Source organism: Phyllobates terribilis, unplaced genomic scaffold (genome assembly GCF_046119375.1).
Source record: "Phyllobates terribilis strain yellow unplaced genomic scaffold, ASM4611937v1 Scaffold_323__1_contigs__length_2155407, whole genome shotgun sequence".
NCBI classification, from domain to species: domain Eukaryota; kingdom Metazoa; phylum Chordata; class Amphibia; order Anura; family Dendrobatidae; genus Phyllobates; species Phyllobates terribilis.
Window position 1 is genome coordinate 359,187 of NW_027363083.1, and position 22,354 is coordinate 381,540.

The following is a 22,354-nucleotide window of genomic DNA, read 5'->3' on the forward strand; positions in this document are numbered from 1 at the left end:
CCCAGGTAACTGGAAGTATTATCTGCTATCCAATTAATAACCTGTTCACACTGATCAGTTCGCAATACTGGTGTTGTTCTGTGCTTCCCTAGTAATTCGGTCAAGAAGTGGGAGCGAGAAGATATGGCTGTTGGTTGTGGCACATTTTCACCTTGGCCACGGCCCCGTCCTCTGCATGCACCATCACCAGAACGTCCACTTCCATGTCCCTTGCCACGCGCCTTGCCCATTGTAAAGTAAGTAAAATAGCTTACACTCGCACTATCAATGGAAAAAGGGTAATAAAGTAGATTAGAACCGTGGAAGAGGAAAACCACAGTTCTATTTCTCTGGCCTACACCCGACTCTTTTAAACAATCTGAACAATCAGGGAGAAACTTTTACTGTTTTTCTTTACGGAAAAAATATCAAAAGGTGAATAATAGAGATTTTTTACCGTGGAATGGCAAAACCACAGTTATTGTTTACTGGGGTATACCAGAAAATTTTAAATAGATATATTTGCGGCTGAACAATGAGCGACACACTCAAACTGTTTATTTTTAGGCAAAAATGGCCCAAAAGTGGATAATACAAAGATTTGACCCGTGGAACTGCAAAACCACACTTGTATTTCTTGGGCCCACACCAGACTATTTTCAACAGATATATTTGTGTCTGAACAATCAGGAGACACTACTACTGTTTTTCTTTGCGGCAAAAAATGCCAAAAGCAGGATAATAGAGATTTTTTACCGTGGAACAGCAAAACCACAGTTATAATTTACTGGTGTATACCAGACTATTTTCAACAGATATATTTGTGTCTGAACAATCAGGAGACACTATTAGTTTTTTTTTTTACTGTGACACATATTACTATAACTTGCACCCATAGTGCAAAAAAAAAAAAAACCCTAAAAAAACACAATGGGTACTCATATTGTTAACTAGGAGTAATGATTAGTGTGAATAATATAATATTTTGATTGGAGATGATCCACCCTCTGGTTCCACCACTGATCCTGAGAATGAAGGAATGGGGAATCTATCAGCTTTTTTTTTTTCCTGCACAGCTGTGCTCCCAACCACCCACAGTGCAAAAAAAAAACCTAAAAAAACAATAGGTATAACCGTACTCAAATTGATAATTGGGAGCAACGATTAGTGTGAAGGATATAATATTGTGATTGGCGATGTTCCATCCACTGATTCTGAGAATGAAGAAATGGGGAACCTATTGGCTTTTTTTCATGCACAGTTGTGCTCCCACCCATTGCGCAAAAATACCCTAAAAAAATGCACGTACTCAAATTGTTAATTGGGAGCAATGATGAGTGTGAAGGGATATAATATCTTAATTGCAAAAAGAACTTCGGCACTCCATACATGAAAATATAAGAAATATAGTATCTAGACTAATGTCACTTTGAAAAATGAAGGTTTTTTGCGCATAATTTGGCCAATTTATGTGTGCCCATCAACCACGACAAGGTCACCTTCGTATGATGGGAAACTACGCTACGCTACCACTGGATATGCCACTCTTGGGCTGTAAGCCTGTATGGACAATATGTCTTTGCTTGGGCTTTTAACCTACAATGTATGGGCTGGTAGAGCTAGTTAAAACCACCTGTGACTGAATGGGAGGGACACATGGTCAGAAAAAAGGCTGTCAAACTTCTAATAGTGTGAACACGTACCTGCTGCAATACTCCAGGAGCGGGATCCCAAAAATGATTAATAGAAAAAAGAGAGGGGTCGCTCACTGGTCTATTCGGGTGCTCTGAAGAAAAGAGTAATCTCAATTGCAAAAAGAACTTCGGCACTCCATACATGAAAATATAAGAAATATAGTATCTAGACTAATGTCACTTTGAAAAATGAAGGTTTTTTGCGCATAATTTGGCCAATTTATGTGTGCCCATCAACCACGACAAGGTCACCTTCGTATGATGGGAAACTACGCTACGCTACCACTGGATATGCCACTCTTGGGCTGTAAGCCTGTATGGACAATATATCTTTGCTTGGGCTTTTAACCTACAATGTATGAGCTGGTAGAGCTAGTTAAAACCACCTGTGACTGAATGGGAGGGACACATGGTCAGAAAAAAGGCTGTCAAACTTCTAATAGTGTGAACACGTACCTGCTGCAATGCTCCAGGAGCGGGATCCCAAAAATGATTAATAGAAAAAAGAAAAAAGAGAGGGGTCGCTCACTGGTCTATTCGGGTGCTCTGAAGAAAAGAGTAATCTCAATTGCAAAAAGAACTTCGGCACTCCATACATGAAAATATAAGAAATATAGTATCTAGACTAATGTCACTTTGAAAAATGAAGGTTTTTTGCAGATAATTTGGCCAATTTATGTGTGCCCATCAACCACGACAAGGTCACCTTCGTATGATGGGAAACTATGCTACGCTACCACTGGATATATAATATCTTGATTGGCGATGGTCCGACCTGTGGTTCCGCCACCGATCCCAAGAATGAAGGAATTGAGAACCTGTAAGCTTTTTTTTTCCTGCACAGCTGTGCTCCCAACCACCCACCCATAGTGCAAAAAATAAAAAAAACAATAGATCCAACTGTACTCAAATTGTTAAATTGGGAGCGTGAAAAAAATAATGCATCCACTTCTTTCTAAATTAGGCTGTCAGATCCCCAAGAATGACATCCTAGTAATATGCCATGACTTATACCTCTTTAAATGTATGCAAAGGATAAACCTGGATATCCAGGTATACGTTCTATTGATTGATTTCTATAAGGGCCTATTTACACATGTAAATGTGTATCTGCTACGAACATGAATGATCGGCTGCAGCCCTTCCACTTGGCCAGTCAATGGATCCGCAAATCACAACAAGTAATTCAAGGAAATGGAAAAGTAAAAAAAAAATTCTAGTAACATTGCATAGCGTACCGGCGATTGCGCTATTTAACTTGCCATCAGTGATTGACGGCATATAAATGGTTAAACAGCAGTGATTGACGCTCCGCTCTGGCCGCTGCTGTTACAGCAAGATGTCAGCTGTGTAGGATGGGGGCTCTGCTCCTGAGCCCACCCGAAACAGCAATCCAATGGACGGTTTCACACACCACATTATCCAGTGGTGTTTAATTTGCTTTTCTATTTAGGAAACAAAACCGTTTTAATAACGTTTTCCTTCTCTGGTATCTAGGAGCCATTTCAGCTATTTGTAAAGGGAATCTGTCAGCAGGTTTTTCTTGGCTATTCTGAGAGCAGCATGATGGGGTGAGCGCCGCACTAGGAGTAGGACCACCGAGCCCAGAGCTATTGCAAGACGTGCAGACAATATATACCAGGTATGAATGAATCCAATACAACATTATTGTTACTTAGGAATTAACCTACTTGGATATAATACATCCCTTGATATGTATATACCAAAAGGTCATTATCTTGGGAATGCCTATATTGGCTTTTATTATTTGGGATTATATCCTTTTACTATGTGACCTAGGATATACTATCAGTATGCATTAGCACAATTGGAGCTACTACTATTTAGCCCTGGTGTCTCTGCAATTCAAATATTTACATTATACCTCCTCACTATTATATGGTATTACTATATATATGTGTGTCTGCTCTTTTCTTTGCCGCCATGTACCCAAATTATTATAATAAAGGTCTTTTTTAACACATTGACCCCTTGTCGGATGTACTATATATTGGTTGTTGTTGAGAGCAGCATGATGTAGAGACAAAGACCCTGATTCTAGGGACGTCTCACTTACAGGGCTGCTGGTTGTAGTTTTGATAAAAATCACACTTTTATTAGCAGAAGATTATCACTAGAGGACTAGTAAACCTGCAGCCAGGTAGTCCAACCACGCCCCCCACCACTGATTGGCAGTTTATATACAGTGTACACAGAAAGCGGCCAATCAGTGGTGTGGGTGGGGTTATTATACAGAGCTCAGCATTCAGAGATCTGCATGAGAAAAAAACCCTGCAATTTTATCAAAATAACACCAAGCAGCCCAGTAAGTGATACATCATTGGAATCAGGGCCTCGGATTATGCTGCTCTCAAATGGGGTAGCAAAAAGCTGCTGACATATTCCATTTAAAGGGGCAGCTGCTACTAAATCCAGACATGGTGCAAAATGTAAATTCTGCTGCAGATTTACTGCTGTAGATTTTTAATTCCTAAAAATCCCTGTAGATTCAGAGGATCTCAACCTTTTCAATGCAAATTATTTTCAAGACTTATTCACAGATATTATGAAATATTACAGTAGAAATAAAAAAAAAAAAAGCACAATACCTAAACCCCCTCCTTGGGAAAAATATACGGCAAGTATAAGAAAGACAAAAATTTATTCTGGAGTCATATTGAAGTGTAAATAGAATTGTAACCATACAATGTAAACAGCAGCGAATGTAAGTAGGATCCACTGGATCTATATAAGAGGAACGTTTTCCAAAGCTGATCTTCTGAGCCCACCGCTATGCTGGCTGGACCGGCATTGTGATCGTCAGCACCTGGAATATACGTCACGTTTTACTGCAGCTCATAGAACCAAATGATAAGACGCAGAGCAGTGCGAGGCTTGTGACTCGCTATACACAAAATATACGACATGTTTGATGAATGGCATAAAGGAAAGCCGATGCATTCAGATGTCTCTGGGCAACTATATGTTGTGATAGATAAGTTCCTGTCAGGGTGAGGGGCAGCATCCTATCTGCTCACTCATCATGACAGGTTTACAACATGTTGACTCATGGACGTGATCAATCAGTCAATCAATGACAGATGCACGTTCTTGATTCCGACAGGTAGGTCAGAGATGTCCGTCTCAATCAGTTTACCTTCACCCATCTAGGAAGGATGGCTGCTGACATCGTTGGCCATTATGTCCATATGCAATTATTATCCCCTAATTGTGATGTACAGTACAAATTTATATTGTGGTACCGTGTTAGCCAGAAAATTTGATGGAAATAATTTTATGCCCAAAAATGGCAAAAGTATTCTCGGAGTGATACCTTTATTGGCTAACCAGAAAAAAAAAAATATATATGCAAACTTACAGAGCACACAGGCTCCTTCTTCAGGCAGGATTACAAATGTTAAGAATTCATTTGTAATATTGCCTGAAGAAGGAGCCTCTGTGCTCTGAAAGCTTGCATATATATATTTTTTTCTGGTTAGCCAATAAAGGTATCACTCCAAGAATACTTTTGCCATTTTTGGGCATAAAAGTATTCACATAGAATTATCCACTAATTAAAAGAATTTATTTTTGGTAAATAAATGTATACATTTTTTTACATTTTATTTTATACATTTTCTCAGAGAACCTCTTTAAGAAGGAGATTTCAGAATGGGCTATAAGACATGTCCAGCTTTGCTTAATTGTCTCACCTTACTGTCCTTGTTGAACTGAGCTCCACTTTGTTCTTGGATGATATTGTAAGGAATGAAGACGTCTAGATCAGAGGTCCCCAACCGCCGGTCCGCGGACCAGGACCGGGCCGTTGGGGTTTTTCAGCCGGTCCGCGGCGCCGCTGACCAGGGCCGGCGTCAGCACCCGGGCAAATGCCGGGGCTCTGAGCAGGCAGAGGGGCCCACTAGCGGTCGCGCACCCCGCTGGGCTATGGGCGGAGGAGAGCGGTGTCAGCGCCCGCCCTTCTCCGCCGCTTGCTCAGGGCCCCGGCAGCCCGATACTTACCTCTCCCCGTGCCTCCGCAGATCAGCTGTCTTCCTGCTCTGCGCTCCCTGTGACGTCTCAGGTCAGAGGGCGCGGTGACGTCTTTACACCGCGCCCTCCCCTGAGCCGTCACAGGGAGCGCTGAGCGGGAAGAAACGACAACGCTGGAGTTCGGAGCCGAGCAGCGAGCGGCGGGCAGCAGGTGAGGAGAAGGGAGGTGAGTATTTGATTTTTTTTTTTTTTTTAATGTATGGAGGCATGGGGCAGTATAAAGAGGGGAGGGGGGGCATCCTGCTTGGGGCATTATAAAGAGGAGGGGTGACAGCCTGCATGGGGCATTATAAAGAGGGGGGGATTCCTGCTTGGGGCATTATAATGAGGAGGGGTGACAGCCTGCATGGGGCATTATAAGGTGGGGACCAGCCTGCATGGGGCATTATAAAGAGGGGGGGATTCCTGCTTGGGGCATTATAATGAGGAGGGGTGACAGCCTGCATGGGGCATTATAAGGTGGGGAACAGCCTGCACGGGGCATTATAAAGAGAGGGGGGGACATCCTGCATGGGGCAGTATAAAGAGGAGGGGTGACAGCCTGCATGGGGCAGTATAAAGAGGAGGGGTGACAGCCTGCATGGGGCAGTATAAAGAGGAGGGGTGACAGCCTGCATGGAGCATTATAAAGAGGAGGGGTGACAGCCTGCATGGGGCATTATAAAGAGGGGGGGTGACAGCCTGCATGGGGCAGTATAAAGAGGAGGGGTGACAGCCTGCATGGGGCAGTATAAAGAGGAGGGGTGACAGCCTGCATGGGGCAGTATAAAGAGGGGGGGCAGCCTGTATGGGGCATTATGTGGGGGGTAACAGCCTGCATGGAGCATTAAAAGGGGGGGGCTGTATGGGGCATTATGTGGGGGGGAACAGCCTGCATGGAGCATTATAAGGGGGGGGGGCAGCCTGTATGGGGCATTATGTGGGGGTAACAGCCTGCATGGAGCATTAAAAGGGAGGGGCCTGTATGGGGCATTATGTGGGGGGTAACAGCCTGCATGGAGCATTATAAGGGGGGGACAGCCTGTATGGGGCATTATGTGGGGGGTAACAGCCTGCATGCAGCATTATATGGGGACCGGTATCCTGTATGGAGCGTTATATGGGGGCCAGTATCCTGTATGGAGCGTTATATGGGGGCCAGTATTCTGTATGGAGCCTTATATGGGGGCCAGTATTCCGTATGGGGTCTTATATGGGGGCCAGTATTCCGTATGGGGCCTTATATGGGGGCCAGTATTCCGAATGGGGTCTTATATGGGGGCACGTATTCCGTATGGGGCCTTATATGGGGGCAAGTATTCCGTATGGGGCCTTATATGGGGGCAAGTATTCCGTATGGGGCCTTATATGGGGGCCAGTATTCCGTATGAAGCGTTATATGGGGGCCAGTATTCCGTATGGGCGTTATATGGGGACCAGTATTCCGTATGGAGCCTTATATGGGGGCCACTATTCTGTGTGGAGCGATTCACCGGTTTCTGAGCTATTGTAGAATTTACAATAGATATCACTCATGAAGTGAAATCTTTGCATTGTACTATATATATATATTTCTCCGCCGTATCTCTGCATCATGAATCGTGGTATGTGTTAAAGGGGCCCACTGAGACTCTTTCGCCCGGGGCCCAGAAAAACCTGGAGCCGGCCCTGCCGCTGACAGCTAGCTCCGCGGCCCTGCGCCTGGTCAGAGCTCGCTCTGTGTGGATTTATAATGTTTTCTGCCATAGCCGTGACAGCTCGCAGCTCCTGGCAGAGAACATTATGCAGGACGGGGTGGGGCGTCGGGCGGGTCTTAGTGACGCAGCCCTCCACAGCACAGCATGGTACCTGTTGTACGTCACGGGGCGGGTCTTAGTGACGCGGCCCTCCACAGCACAGCATGGTGTGTTCCTGACGGGGTGGGGCGGCAGGCTCTCCTCACTGACACGCCCCCGGCAGAACATGTTATGTGGGGCGTGCTGGGGCAGCAGACTGGCTTCAGTGACGCGGCTCCCGGTACCGGTGTTCAGTGTGTAGCGCTGCTAAGCAGCAGCGCTGTATACACTGACGCTCAATGTACAATGCTGCTACTTAGCAGCGCTGTACACCGAGGTCCCGCCAGCATCCTCCCCATACAGCTCCACCCCTCCATAACCCCACCCCCATATGACCAAAGCCCCGCCCCCACCCCCACCGGGCCATGGAAAACTGGTCTTCCTTATAGCCGGTCCCTGGTGCAAAAAACGTTGGGGACCTCTGGTCTAGATGATACAAATCGGGACGTCTGACTATTCTGTCTTCACCCAAGTCCAACACAAGAGATCTAGCAGAAGACTGTAAAGAGAAGACCAGCGTGGTAACAACGCTTATGTCGCTGAATGCTTCTGTACGGGAAAGAAAGTTGTAACCAACAAGTGCACAAAAATCTAAACTTTTATCTTGATACGTGGCCAACTAGAAGTTACTGTGTAGCTCCACACGTCTCCTACATTAAATCTGACACGTGGAGGAACTGCTCACAGAAAATGCTGAAAAATATTTTTTAGGATTCACACTGCATTAAAAGGGGTTGTCCACCACTTTAATACTAATAGAATATCCTTAGGATAGGTCATTAATATTAAAGTGCCAGACAACCCCTTTAAGTGAGGCATAATGAATGGTACCAGAATTTCAGATAACGTAGCCTTCATTAGTCAGAAGGCCCACTCGGTTATATGAAGAAATCTGGGGTCCCCAAAAGCAAACCCCGTAATCACCAGATTCCCGTGTGGTGACTACTTAATCTGCTTTTTGGGAAGACCAGAACTGACCCCTATATTTAACCAAGTGGGTCCCCTCAAGCTACATTATCCTGTCTGATGAAGGCTACATTAGCTGAAACATTCTTAATCTTCATTAAGCCTCATTTAACGCAATGTGAATCATGGACATGAGAAAAATGAAATTAAAAAATAAATACATTTAAAGCATTTTCTGTGCGATTCCTCCAAATGTCGCATTAATATAGAAAAAATAAAGAGCGGCGTGTTCTACACTATTGCAACAAGCCTCTTTCATCATTTATATCATCATTATAACATCATTTATATGCACCAGCACCATGAGATCAATGGCACTATATAATTAAATAATAATATATACATCTTCCCACCAGCTTGTTTTCCCTCTATCTCCTCTCTGGATCTATGAAGCCAGAACTGTCAAAGAAGAGGTGATGGTGGAGATGGAGGGGAAACAAGCAGGGGGGAAGGCTTATATAAATGACTGGTCCCGCCGTGAAGCACTGGGCGTCTGTGCTTGGTTTGAACAGTCATTCTCTGCTGACAGAGTCGTTTACAGAGATCTTCTTTCCCATTCCAACAGCTTGCAAACAACCCACCATGGTATGAAAAAAAAAATTATGTCATCATCATCCAGTAAATGTGTCACAGCTGCCAGCAATTGGCTACTGTGGACACATCAAAGCTGTGATGATAAAAGTTGGCAGAGGAGGACCGGTAGCACGAGGTTGGCATAGACTTTTAATAAAGGAAGACTATTGGAAATCACATGAAATACAAAAAGGTCACAATCCTAAACCACATCTAAGGCTCTCACCACTTTAGGTAAAGAGACTTCAGCCACCAGAAAACTTGGTTGTCCTACAGGAGGTTCCGCCACAATCATGTAATCTGGTTTCACGGGTGAACTGATAAAAAAAGGAAGGCAGCAGTATATTGCAAGGGTACACCATCAATTTATGATCTGTTGGGGTCAATCTCTAATATAATAAAGGGGCACTGATGCTGGTAATGAGGAACAGCCCCTTTCACAGTCATTCCCTGCACATTGGCATCATGGCCTCCACTGTGCAGCGGAACGACAGCATAGATCCAGCAAAGTGAATGGGCTTAGCTGCAGTTCTCCTGCACAGTGAATATCCGGGTAGCTGCCCCACACCAGCATATTCTTTAAAAAGGGCAGCGGGGTTACTTCCAGGCTGCAGCCCCCTTATTCTTGGAGTCCAAGAAGTTGGATATCCTATATCTTTTGTAAGATGGGATTCTAAAAAAAGTAAATGCATGCATTAAACCTCAAAGTAACCCAAACCTTTCAACTTCTGAGATGAGGGACTTGCTTGGAGTTAGCTGGGAGGGTCTGTAGGAAAAAAATAAAGACCATAAAGGCATAATAGTTAAAACAAAAAAAAAAACAATGTCCACATTGTTCTTGCACCATAACAAGCCATTCTGCAACTTCCCCCATCTGTTGGGTTTAACCCATCACCACGAGGAGTGGCGCTCCCCCATCTGTTGGGTGTAACCCATCACCATGAGGAGTGGCGCTCCCCCATCTGTTGGGTGTAACCCATCACCATGAGAAGTGGCGCTGCCGCTTCTGTTGGGTATAACCTATCACCAGGAGGAGTGGCGCTCTTCATACTTTGTGTACCTATAGGAAATGTGGTATTATAAGACATCCAATCAATTGAATGGCCGACCATGTACTGCATGGATGAGCGAGGAACATCAGAGAAGAAGCCGCCGATGCTCAACAGCAGCCTACTCTGTCGTCTTTTACAGACTGTATGCCATAGACTTGTACCTTAGAGTTGGGACTTACCCCATTATGTCCATTTCCTGAATCATCGGTTTTGATTTGGTTCTGATATTCTGTTCAAAAATGGATCCCAGGAACTTCCGATTTTTCGGCATTTTCCACTCTGAAGGGAAACCATAGATGATTAACAGGGTCGGACTGGAACTGAAACTCAGCCCTGGCATGTGAGAGGACGCAGGCCCGCCCAACGCGCGTTGAATGTGAAATATTTTCGTGAATGATTTGGGTATATGTCACAATAAAAATTGCTGCAAACTGCACTTTATCATCGATAGACAAAAACTGACATAATGTAAAATATAAACTTCCCTCCAGGAAAATGTTAATTTCTTTCAACTGGAGGGACGGACATATTTGTAATATAGAGCTCCATGTTCCCAAAAACGCTATGTTTGATAGTACCAGGAAAAGCAGGAAAAGTGAATCCTTGCAGATTTGAAGCAGTTTCATGTCTATTCTTTCAGTATTTTTGCAGCGTTTCTAAAGAACGGGACAAAAAAAATCTCAAAAAACGCAATATCAAGGGGATTTTCCTGCCGAGCGACAGGTTTTTTGTGCAGAAATGTTCTTCCCTTTCTTTTTTGTTTATATTTTGTGTTATACACTAGTGGCCAAAATTGAGGCAACACCTTCAGTTTTTCACCATCACCAATATTTAATGGAGGTTTTCACTGACCTACTTACTTGTACACACGCCCTCTTCTGCGATATGTATTCTATGTTGGTTTATAGTGACCTGGGTGTGATTTAAGACAGATATTGTGCGATTAAAATGCGGTTTTTATATTTTAAAGCCAGTTTGTCATCAAAAGGTAAGCAATTACATGTTTTCGTTCTCAAAGTGTGTAAGCGGTTTCAAGAGACTGGTTCGATAAAGAATAAACCAGGTAGAGAAAGGAAGAAGGCTACAACTCCTCAGACTGATAGAAGAATTGTTAGAATCGCCCTAAATAACAGGAAATAAATGGCTGTTAACATCAACAAGGAGCTTGTTAACACCGGAGTGACAGTGTCTGATCGGACGGTTCGACGACGACTGGTAAACGCGGGGTTAAGAGCCAGAATACCAGGTAAAAAGCCATTTTTGAAAACCTCACAGCATCAGAAACGTCTGCAGGGACCAAAGAACATTGTAAATGGACCATTGAACAATGGAGAAATGTTATATGGAGCGATGAGACACGCATATCCATCTTTGGCAGCGACGGTGTCCGCTACGTTCGACGACGACCTGGAGAGGACTGGTTGCCAGAGGGTACAGTACCCACCATGAAGCCTCCTCTGAGTGTTATGGTGGGGGGCTGCGTGTCCAGAGATGCAGGTGGTAGACTGCAGGTAATTGAAGAAACAGTTAATGCTGAAAAGTCCATCAAGGACGTCCTTCAGCCTAAACTCATTCCTTCGGCACGTGATGTATTTGGTGAAGGGACACCGTTTATTTTTCAGCAAGATGGAGCCCCATGTCATACAGCTGAAAAATGTCTCTCTTGGTTCAAGGACAAAAATGTCCAGCTATTGAATTGGCCAGGAAACAGCCCCGATCTCAATCCTATTGAGAATCTCTGGGCTCGGCTCAAAAGAGCGGTGTCAAAACAGCGGGCTTCACACAAGCAGGAACTCACTGCAGCCATCATCAAATCATGGCTTCATATCATCACACCATCTGATTTACACAAACTGGTAGATAGCATGCCAAGTAGATGCCAGGCCGTCATCAAGGCCGAGGGCTGTCCAACTGAGTATTAACATTTAGTGTTAGATATGAAAATAGGACAAATCAATGGCTTTTCTCCCACAGTCATCTAAGTGACAATAGTGTCCAATTTGTTGACAAATGAACAAATTTCCTGCTAATATTGTGTTTCTATATGAGATTTTATTTCTACTTAAAAACTTTACTGTGAAATCAAAAACATTCATGAAATTTGTATTTGTTTTGGCAAAATGCTAAAAATTCATAAATCTTGGGGGTGTTGCCTCAATTTTGGCCAGTAGTGTATAGAGTTCCTCAGTATATTTATATGTTGTCCCCCATCACCTTTTTCATCTCTCCTTACAAGTATGCCTTGTATCTTAGCTAAAACATGGTAGTAAGTAGCATATTAAACCCTTTTATAATGGGTAGTGTAGAATCGCTGCATATTTCAGGGTTATGCGCTCCTGAGGACTCATTAGTGCTGCCCTCCTCAGGCGAAACCTGGTTGTGACCTCGTATAATATGGGGCTAGCCGGTCTCACCTACCAGTTTGGATCACAAACCCTTTTTCATTTGCTTTGATGTTTTACTCATTGTTTATTACATTTACACCCCAAATCTCTCCTAATCCTGGAGATCAAACCTATGAAAGCAATTTATGAATGATCGTAACACCTCTATGAAGGGTAATTATAATCTCATTCATAAATATACATTTATATGTATAAATACATATGTGGTCAATGCATAGTACTGGCACATGACTTATCACTTTCCAGGACCTTACAAAGCACCAGGAACATTTATAACAAGCGGAGGTGAAGCGATTCTGGCAACTTAATAGGAAAGGATTCTTTACAGTTAGAGCAGTCAGACTGTGGAATGCCAACCACAAGATATAGTAATGGCAGATAGTATAACAGCATTTATAGAAGGGCTGGATACTTTTTTAACAAAACATGACATTGTGGGTTATAAATAATCTAGTAATAGAAAATGTATAACTTTGGAGATAGACCTAGGACATTAAAGTTCAAACTTTTTCAACCTATGTAACTATGCAAGTATGCAGAATGCACATTAGGAAAATGCTTGAAATGCAATTCCTTATAATATTATTTTACAAGTAATTTCCTCTTAATTTTCTGCTTTGTAAAGTGCTAGTTATAAGCCCAATCTATGGATCTAAAAAAAGCAAAGCACTCCTGAAACACTTGTACGTATGTTCTATAATCTGTATTTCTTATGGTGCCTAAGGGAAGCCGTAATGATAAGACTCCTGCTTGGTATCAAGTACAATTATTTGCCTCCATAATGAAAGTGAATTACCAATGATGAAAGGGTTAATACTTGGACCCTGCATCAGTAATAGCCCTTGTAGTAACCATGACAACTATTGTGAGGGCATAAACAAGTGTCATAAAGAAGATTCCATAAAAGAATGCCGCACTGCCATGATCAACGCCATTACTGATGATGCGCCTGAGGACCTTGAGCTTGACCACCCCACGTAATGTGCCAACGTTGGTGTAATTTGGAGGTTCTAGCAGGGAAAGGGGTTGTCTTCTTAGACACCCCGTGGGCATGGGAAGGTAACAGAGGGTGGGGTCCCCAAAACAGGATCCCCTTCTGTTACTATGTACAAAGAGCTGCTCTTCTTTGGGAGTTCATGGATGGATCCTTGACTTTAATGGGTGATAAATTGGGAGGGGGGGGATACTCATCCTATTAGGGGTTATCCATAATGAGCAACCCCTGTAACCAAGTGCCCAACTTCTTGAGAGACGGAGCTGAATCTGTAAGGGAGAAGTGGTAGATCCACCTGGGAAATCAGATCAACTAAATTCGTTCCAGCAATAAATGTGGTGACAGATATCGCAGCTATCACATTAATAGTCTATATTTGTTATGTCGTTCTCTGTAAATATGTACAAATTCTAAAACTCCGTCATATATCGGCACTAACTCTCTAAGCCCAAGGGAAGGGCAGCCCTCGAGCCATGGTTCCCTAGAGGTTTCCTCCACAGGGGGTTTTCCTCTCCTGAGCGCTGGAGGGTGACTCTTCGTGAGTCGAGGGTTGTGCCATTTTCGGTGTCATGTAAATTTAAATAAAGTTGAGAATGTTTGACACCTAATTGCAATGATTTGTGTATTTATTTTGTATGTGTCTGATTCATTTTGTTTGGGAGTCGGGGTCCATCACACATCACTGAGTCATACGTCTGGACATCTGCCGCCAGCAGTTTTGCCCCAGGGGTTGCCCCTGCTCTGGGGAGTTTGATGGAGCAGAGAAGACAAGAATTACAGCACTCATCTTCAGAATAAGGACTTCTATTACAGTACTACAAGCAGCTTCCTCACCTCATTCACACAGTGAGTATTTTGGGCACTAATTTACAGCAGTATTTGTAAGCTGAAGACCAGAGGGGAACAAACACAGTGAAAAATAGTAACTGAAACACTTTCACCTCTTCTGTTTTGGATCCACTCCTGGCGTCTGCTAACAAATACTGATGCAAAATATCGCCATGGAAGTGCCCTAAATTCTTACTGACTGATTTGACTGTTTGAGTTGCAGTCAAGCAACAGAGGTTGCAAGCGTTAAAGGAGTTTTCTGGTCTCAAAAACCCCTGTCCCCCTTGCCATTTTTCTCTATCCTGAACCTGTGCTTCCTGCCCCGATCTCAGACTGTCTGACCTAGTCCTTGTCTTCGCTCTCCTGTGTCTGGTACCCTGGTACCTCCGGAATGCTGCTGCAGTCCCGGGGACTGCACTGAAGTTGTACCTGGTGTCTACTGGCGGCCCAGTCTATCCTCACCACCAAAGGTTCTAGTGGAGACCCAGTAGACACCTAGTCACAACCCTTCCGTGGGGCAGTGGGTCCATATCCACCAGTGTTACACCCACATAGCAAATGTGGTACCAATATTCAAGAACGGGATAATATCTGAGCCTGGAATTTATAGGCAGGTAAGTTTAACTTGTACTGTGGGCAACATCTTTGAGGGTTTTCTAAGAGATACTAACCTGGAGCACCTCAATAAGAATAACCTAAACATATGATTATGAGGGATCTGTCCTGCAAACTAATCTGAAAAGATTCTATGGGGAGGTAAGTTCTAGGTTGGACCAGGGAAACTTAGTGGTTTTCGTCTATCTGGACTTTTCAAAGGCATTTGATACAGTGCCATACAACAGGTTAGTACATAAAAATGTTCAATATATTATATGGTAAACTTGCTCCACGAAAGAACAAGTCCTTGTGTTGGAAAAATCAAGGAAAATATCAGTGATGCGGTCGTTACCTCTTGACAGCTCCATTTCGTACTTGTTCTCTAGTCCCTCCATGGCCACGGTGATAAAAAATTCCCTGAGAAGCTCATTATTCTAATAAAAAAAATACAAAGTAAGGAGCTGACACAAAGGAGAGCAGACAGCTCGTATGTCGGAATAAGCAATTGCAGTTACCTTAATTTTCTCAAAGAAGGTGTCATTAATCACTATGTCGTACGCCGTGCAGCCGCCTCCACCTGTAGGACAAAGTGCACCAGGACTTAGATACTTTGCGATGCCGAATCAATCCATTGACCTTAGTTGGGCTGCTATGAATAATTAGCATAAGTTCTTAAAGGGGAATCCAAGTAGTGGGCAATCCCTTTAAGTCCCAAATCTAAACCAAAAAAGTTCAAAAGACAACAACAAACTTTATTCCGCAGACTGGAAGTGGACCTACCAGAACCTGTGGAGACGGCACCTTTGATCATTGAGGATTAGTAAGTTGTAATACTTGCTATTTTATCCCCTTTAAGGATATCTCTGGACTACCCCTTTAAAAAGAGACGTGCTGTATTAAAAAAAAACGTACTATTATCAACTTCAACGTGGGGCTCTCCAAGGCTCATGGGGACTCGATAGCCGGAGGGATCATCAGATTCCAGGATGCTGACTAACTCCTGCTCCATCAGGTCCGGGGGCGCTGAGATCTGGTTCGACTTGCAGATGTTAATAAAGATTTTGGTATTTTTGGATGTGCGAGTTTTAATGCAGAAACCTACCAGAAATAAAAACAAAAAGTGAACAAAAACACAATAAAATCGGCAAAAGCCAAGCAGCATTTACATGTAACCAACTGTATAAGAAAAAACGATGTGACCCCCCACGTTGGTTGCATCATGTGACCGTTGCAGTCATTAAGACCCCACTGCCCCACTGTGGTATCTGTCGCATAATATGCACAAAGTAATCTGGATAATAATCAGAGGACGCCCATCTCACTCGGCTGGGGTCTGATCTGTCTGCTTTCTGGTAAGTTCGGTATTCTGCTCTGTATCTCCTGTTTGGCCTGAAATGAGGCAATAAGTGAGAATCAGTGAGTAACATGAACAGGATGGTTCTGCAAACTGATTTTTCCTGCACCAAAATAGTACAACTGTGAGGGGTCTAAAGCCAACAATACACATTAGGTAAATGTTGGAGACTGCCGCGCCCCCAGCGGCTGACGGAGGAGACATTCACCCGGTGATTGCTGGCCTCTCCAATTCATCTTTCGTACCTTCATCAGCATCTGTTCATACAGCGCTTCCTCCATGTTTGTGTTCATTTCTGCAGACAGCAGCGACTTGTCAGACGCCATTTTTTCGGTCAAAGACAGAAGCTCAGGGTTCTTGTTTTATAAGAGAAAACCTGAAAAATGAAAATATGTATTAATCTTCTCCACAGACAACGAGAAGGGGAGAGTGCGGGAGCCCGACGGCCCACGACACGAGGGGGGGGGCGGGAGCCCGACGGCCCACGACACGAGGGGGGGGCGCGGGAGCCCGACGGCCCACGACACGAGGGGGGGGGCGGAAGCCCGACGGCCCACGACACGAGGGGGGGGCGCGGGAGCCCGACAGCCCACAACACGAGGGGGGCGCGGGAGCCCGACAGCCCACGACACGAGGGGGTGCGGGAGCCCGACAGCCCACGACACGAGGGGGTGAGGGAGCCTGACAGCCCACGACACGAGGGGGTGCGGGAGCCCGACAGCCCACGACACGAGGGGGTGCGGGAGCCTGACAGCCCACGACACGAGGGGGTGCGGGAGCCTGACAGCTGACGACATGAGGGGGGGGCGCGGGAGCCCGACAGCCCACGACACGAGGGGGGGGGCGCGGGAGCCCGACAGCCCACAACACGAGGGGGGGCGCGGGAGCCCGACAGCCCACGACACGGGGGGGGTGGGGGAGCCCGACAGCCCACGACACGAGGGGGGGCGCGGGAGCCCGACAGCCCACGACACGAGGGGGGGCGCGGGAGCCCGACAGCCCACGACACGAGGGGGGGCGCGGGAGCCCGACAGCCCACGACACGAGGGGGTGCGGGAGCCTGACAGCTGACGACACGAGGGGGTGCGGGAGCCTGACAGCTGACGACACGAGGGGGTGCGGGAGCCTGACAGCTGACGACATGAGGGGGTGCGAGACCCTGACAATAATGGGAGTGGGATTCTGCACACCTACAGCTAGCTACTTATTGTCCTGAATGTAGTAATCACCTTGGCACATTCCCATCTTCTTACCTGTAGTACAGACGCCAAACACCACTACTCTGACTGCAATCACCCAGCTACAGCGTCACCACGCCTCAGCAACAGGGGAGCGTCTAGATTGGAGCTGATGTCTTGAGGGGGAGGAGTGATTTCATGGAATCATGACGTCACCGGAAGGGGTGGGGCTTCCTTAGTCCAGTCAGTGGACACTATTCCACCTGCAGCTGCAGCAGTGCGCACATTGTGCCGGGACAGGAGGACTGGTGATGAGGAGCTCGTGTTCAGCGTTGTGCTGTGAGGACTGAGGCGGGGAGAACTGACCATGGGAATAAATGCTGTGCTGGCAAAAAGGGGGGTGGTGTGAGGGGCATCCAGGGGGCTGTGTGGGTGGTGTGAGGGGGCCAGGGGTAGCGGCAATTTTGCTGCAGAAACACTTAAAAACGCTTGGTAGAAGGTTTGCCATGTTCCCCAATGAACGCAAGCACTAACGCAGCACTAACAATTATTTTGCGGAAGCGTGGCGCTTTCGCCGCCATTGACTTGCATTGGAACACATGGAATCCGCATCACTGGATCTGTACATGCAGATTCCATGAGTTTCAATGTGCGGATGGTACCCGGGTTTGGAGAAGAGGAGACTGTCCTCCGGACCAGGGTACCATAGAACCTGTAAAAAAAGAATAAAATAAAAAATAAATATTATACTTACCTTCTGATGGCCCCCGGTGTCTTTATCCGATGCGTCCTGGCTTGCCGGCAGCTCGCGATGGTCTGAAAAGGACCTGCCGTGACGTCATTAAGTCATGTGATGGGTCATGCGACCGCTGACGTCGGCAGGCCATCAGAAGGTAATTATATATTTATTTTTTACCATTCTTTTACGGTCACTCTATATAAATCCATGCCGGTTGCATGGATTTATATAGTGTGACCAAGTTGTCAAGCACTTTCCAAGTGATGCTAAAATCGCTTGTCAACCCGCATGCGGAAATGCAAGTAGAACGCTTCACATCAGCAAGTCCCTGGCAGGAAAAACACATGTACAATCCGCATGTACAATCCACATGCGTTTTTTCTGCCAGGGAGAAGCAGAAACGCTCAAAAAAAATCCGGAGCATTTCTGCATCGTGGGCACATAGCCTTACATTAATTGTATGACTCAATACTGAGCACACGTAACCATCTATACACAGCGGGAGGCCGCACGTAGCCATCTATACACAGCGGGAGGCCGCACGTAGCCATCTATACCCAGCGGGAGGCCGCACGTAGCCATCTATACACAGCAGGAGGCCGCACATAGCCATCTATACACAGCAGGAGGCCACACGTAGCCATCTATACACAGCGGGAGGCCGCACGGCGCCACCTATACACGGCGAGAGGCCGCACGGCGCCACCTATACACAGCGGGAGGCCGCACGGCGCCACCTATACACAGCAGGAGGCCGCACGTCGCCACCTATACACAGCGGGAGGCCGCACAGCGCCACCTATACACAGCGGGTGGCCGCATGGCGCCACCTATACACAGCGGGAGGCCGCACGGCGCCACCTATACACAGCGGGAGGCCGCACGGCGCCACATATACACAGTGGGAGGCCGCACGGCGCCACCTATACACAGCGGGAGGCCGCACGGAGCCACCTATACACAGCGGGAGGCCGCACGGCGCCACCTATACACAGAGGGAGGCCGCACGGCGCCACCTATACACAGCGGGAGGCCGCACGGCGCCACCTATACACAGCGGGAGACCGCACGTAGCCACCTATACACAGCGGGAGGCCGCACGGCGCCACCTATACACAGCGGGAGGCCGCACGGCGCCACCTATACACAGCGGGAGGCCGCACGGCGCCACCTATACACAGCGGGAGGCCGCACGATGCCATCTATACACAGCACGGGCCGCACAATGCCATCTATGCACAGCGGGAGGCCGCACGGCGCCATCTATGCACAGCGGGAGGCTGCACGGTGCCATTTATACACAGCGAGAGGCCGCACAGCGCCTCCCCCAGAGACAGCAGGAGGCCGCACGGCGCCATCTATACACAGCGGGAGGCCGCACGATGCCATCTATACACAGCACGGGGCTGCACAATGCCACCTATACACAGCGGGAGGCCGCACGGCGCCAGCTATACACAGTGGGAGGCCGCACGGCACCATCTATACACAGCGGGAGGCCGCACGGTGCCCCCCCAGAGACAGCAGGAGACCGCACGGCGCCATCTATATGCAGCGGGAGGCCGCACGGCGCCCCCCCCAGAGACAGCAGGAGGCCGCGCGACGCCATCTATACACAGCGGGAGGCCGCACATCGCCACCTATACACGGCAGGGGGCCGCACGACGCCATCTACACTCAGCAGGAGGCCGCACGGCGCCACCTATACACAGCGGGAGGCCGCACGGCGCCACCTATACACAACAGGGGGCCACACGATGCCATCTATACTCAGCAGGAGGCCGCACGGTGCCACCTATACACAGCGGGAGGCCGCATGGCGCCCCCCCCAGAGACAGCAGTAGGCCGCACGGCACCATCTATACTCAGCAGGAGGCCGCACGGTGCCATCTATACACAGCGGGAGGTCGCACGGCGCTCCCGACCTCAGAGACAGCAGGAGGCCGCACATCGCCATCTATACTCAGCAGGAGGATGCACGGCGCCACCTATACACAGCGGGAGGCCGCACGGCGCCACCTATACACAGCGGGAGGCCACACGGCGCCACCTATACACAGCGGGAGGCCGCACTGCGCCACCTATACACAGCGGGAGGCCGCACGGCGCCATCTATACATAGCGGGAGGCCGCACGGCGCCACCTATACACAGCGGGAGGCCGCACGGCGCCACCTATACACAGCGGGAGGCTTCACGGCGTCATCTATACACAGCGGGAGGCCGCACGGCGACCTCCCCAGAGACAGCAGAAGGCCGCACGGCGCCATCTATACACAGCGGGAGGCCGCACGATGCCATCTATACACAGCATGGGGCCGCACAATGCCACCTATACACAGCGGGAGGCCGCACGGCGCCACCTATACACAGCGAGAGGCCGCACGGTGCCACCTATACACAGCGGGAGGCTGCACGGCGCCATCTATACACAGCGGGAGGCCGCATGATGCCATCTATACACAGCACGGGGCCGCACAATGCCATCTATACACAGCGGGAGGCCGCATGGCGCCATCTATGCACAGCGGGAGGCTGCATGGCGCCATCTATACACAGCGGGAGGCCGCACAGCGCCCCCCCCCCCAGAGACAGCATGAGGCCGCACGGCGCCATCTATACACAGCGGGAGGCCGCACGATGCCATCTATACACAGCACGGAGCTGCACAATGCCACCTATACACAGCGGGAGGCCGCATGGCGCCACCTATACACAGCGGGAGGCTGCACGGCGCCATCTATACACAGCGGGAGGCCGCACGATGCCATCTATACACAGCACGGGGCCGCACAATGCCATCTATACACAGCGGGAGGCCGCACGGCGCCATCTATGCACAGCGGGAGGCTGCACGGCACCATCTATACACAGCGGGAGGCCGCACGGTGCCCCCCCCAGAGACAGCAGGAGGCCGCACGGCGCCATCTATACTCAGCAGGAGGCCGCACGCAGTCACGCACACACAAACATATACAGACATAATCATACACGCATAAACACATTTGAAACACAAAAATACATATAAACAGACATCACACAATGATATCTGCCTACACACACACACACACACACACACACACATACATACACATACATACACACACACTCACCATCCCCCGGATCGGCTCCAGCTCTTTTCCGGTGCAGCACTGCAGGCCGGGTGCGCACTGCGTAACGTCACAGCTAGGACACACGGCCGTGCACAGGGCCGTGTCTCCTAGCAGTGACGCGGCCGGGCCAGCACAGGGAAGTTAACTGCTGCAGTGCTGGCCCGGCCGAAGAAGAAGCAGCGGCCGTGCGCCACTGCTGGGGGAGCGGTCCGGGGATCCCCCCCGCCACTGTCTGCCGGTATGTGCCGCGGCGCACATATAATGAGGATAATCTGGCCATAGACACCCCGGAGCCCGGGGCCACCTGGAGGTTCGGGGCCCCGGGCAGAAGCCCAGATCGTCCTCATTATAATCCGCCTATGGAGGGGGCATCGGCTATGTAGAGGGGCATCCAGGGGGCAGTGTGGCTGGTGTGAAAAAGCATGGGCTATGTAGAGGGGCATCCAGGGGCCTGCGTGGCTGGTGTGAGGGGCATTGGGTATGTAGAGGGGCATCCAGGAGGCTGCGTGGCTGCTGTGAGGGGGCATGGGCTATGTAGAGGGGCATCCAGGGGGCTGTGTGGCTGGTGTGAGGGGGCATGGGGTATGTAGAGGGGCATCCAGGGGGCAGTGTGGGTGGTGTGAGGGGCATGGGGTATGTTGTAGAGGGGCATCCAGGAGGCTGTGTGGCTGGTGTGAGGGGGCATGGGGTATGAAGAGGGACATCCAGGGGGCTGTGTGGCTGGTGTCAGGGGCATGGGGTATGTAGAGGGGCATCCAGGGGGCTGTGTGGCTGGTGTGAGTGGGCATGAGGTATGTAGAGGGCCATCCAGGGGGCTGCGTGGCTGGTGTGAGGAGGCATGGGGTATCTAGAGGGGCATCCAGGGGCCGGTGTGAGGAGGAATGGGGTATGTAGAAGGGCATCCAGGGGGCTGTGTGGCTAGTGTGAGGAGGCATGGGGTATGTAGAGGTGCATCCAGGGGGCTTTGTGGCTGGTATGAGCGGCATGGGGTATGTAGAGATTCATCCAGGTGGCTGGTG

At 48.2% G+C, this 22,354-nt stretch overlaps 1 protein-coding gene across 1 annotated transcript in view; it reads right to left on the reverse strand.

The window, feature by feature from the left end:
* Positions 1-17,649, reverse strand: part of LOC141221150 (microtubule-associated serine/threonine-protein kinase 4-like) — a 178,070-nt gene extending 160,421 nt beyond the window's left edge. The window contains exons 1-12 of the mRNA XM_073666496.1: positions 17,560-17,649; positions 16,552-16,682; positions 16,275-16,341; positions 15,865-16,050; positions 15,468-15,529; positions 15,305-15,386; positions 10,308-10,407; positions 9,795-9,842; positions 9,303-9,393; positions 7,970-8,036; positions 5,387-5,457; positions 4,480-4,500 (exon numbers count right to left, since the gene is read on the reverse strand). Of these exons, the coding sequence (XP_073522597.1) occupies positions 4,480-4,500; positions 5,387-5,457; positions 7,970-8,036; positions 9,303-9,393; positions 9,795-9,842; positions 10,308-10,407; positions 15,305-15,386; positions 15,468-15,529; positions 15,865-16,050; positions 16,275-16,341; positions 16,552-16,632 (876 nt within the window). The 5' untranslated portion in view covers positions 16,633-16,682; positions 17,560-17,649. The remainder of the gene's footprint in view (positions 1-4,479; positions 4,501-5,386; positions 5,458-7,969; positions 8,037-9,302; positions 9,394-9,794; positions 9,843-10,307; positions 10,408-15,304; positions 15,387-15,467; positions 15,530-15,864; positions 16,051-16,274; positions 16,342-16,551; positions 16,683-17,559) is intronic.
* Between the last annotated feature and the right edge of the window lie 4,705 nt (positions 17,650-22,354).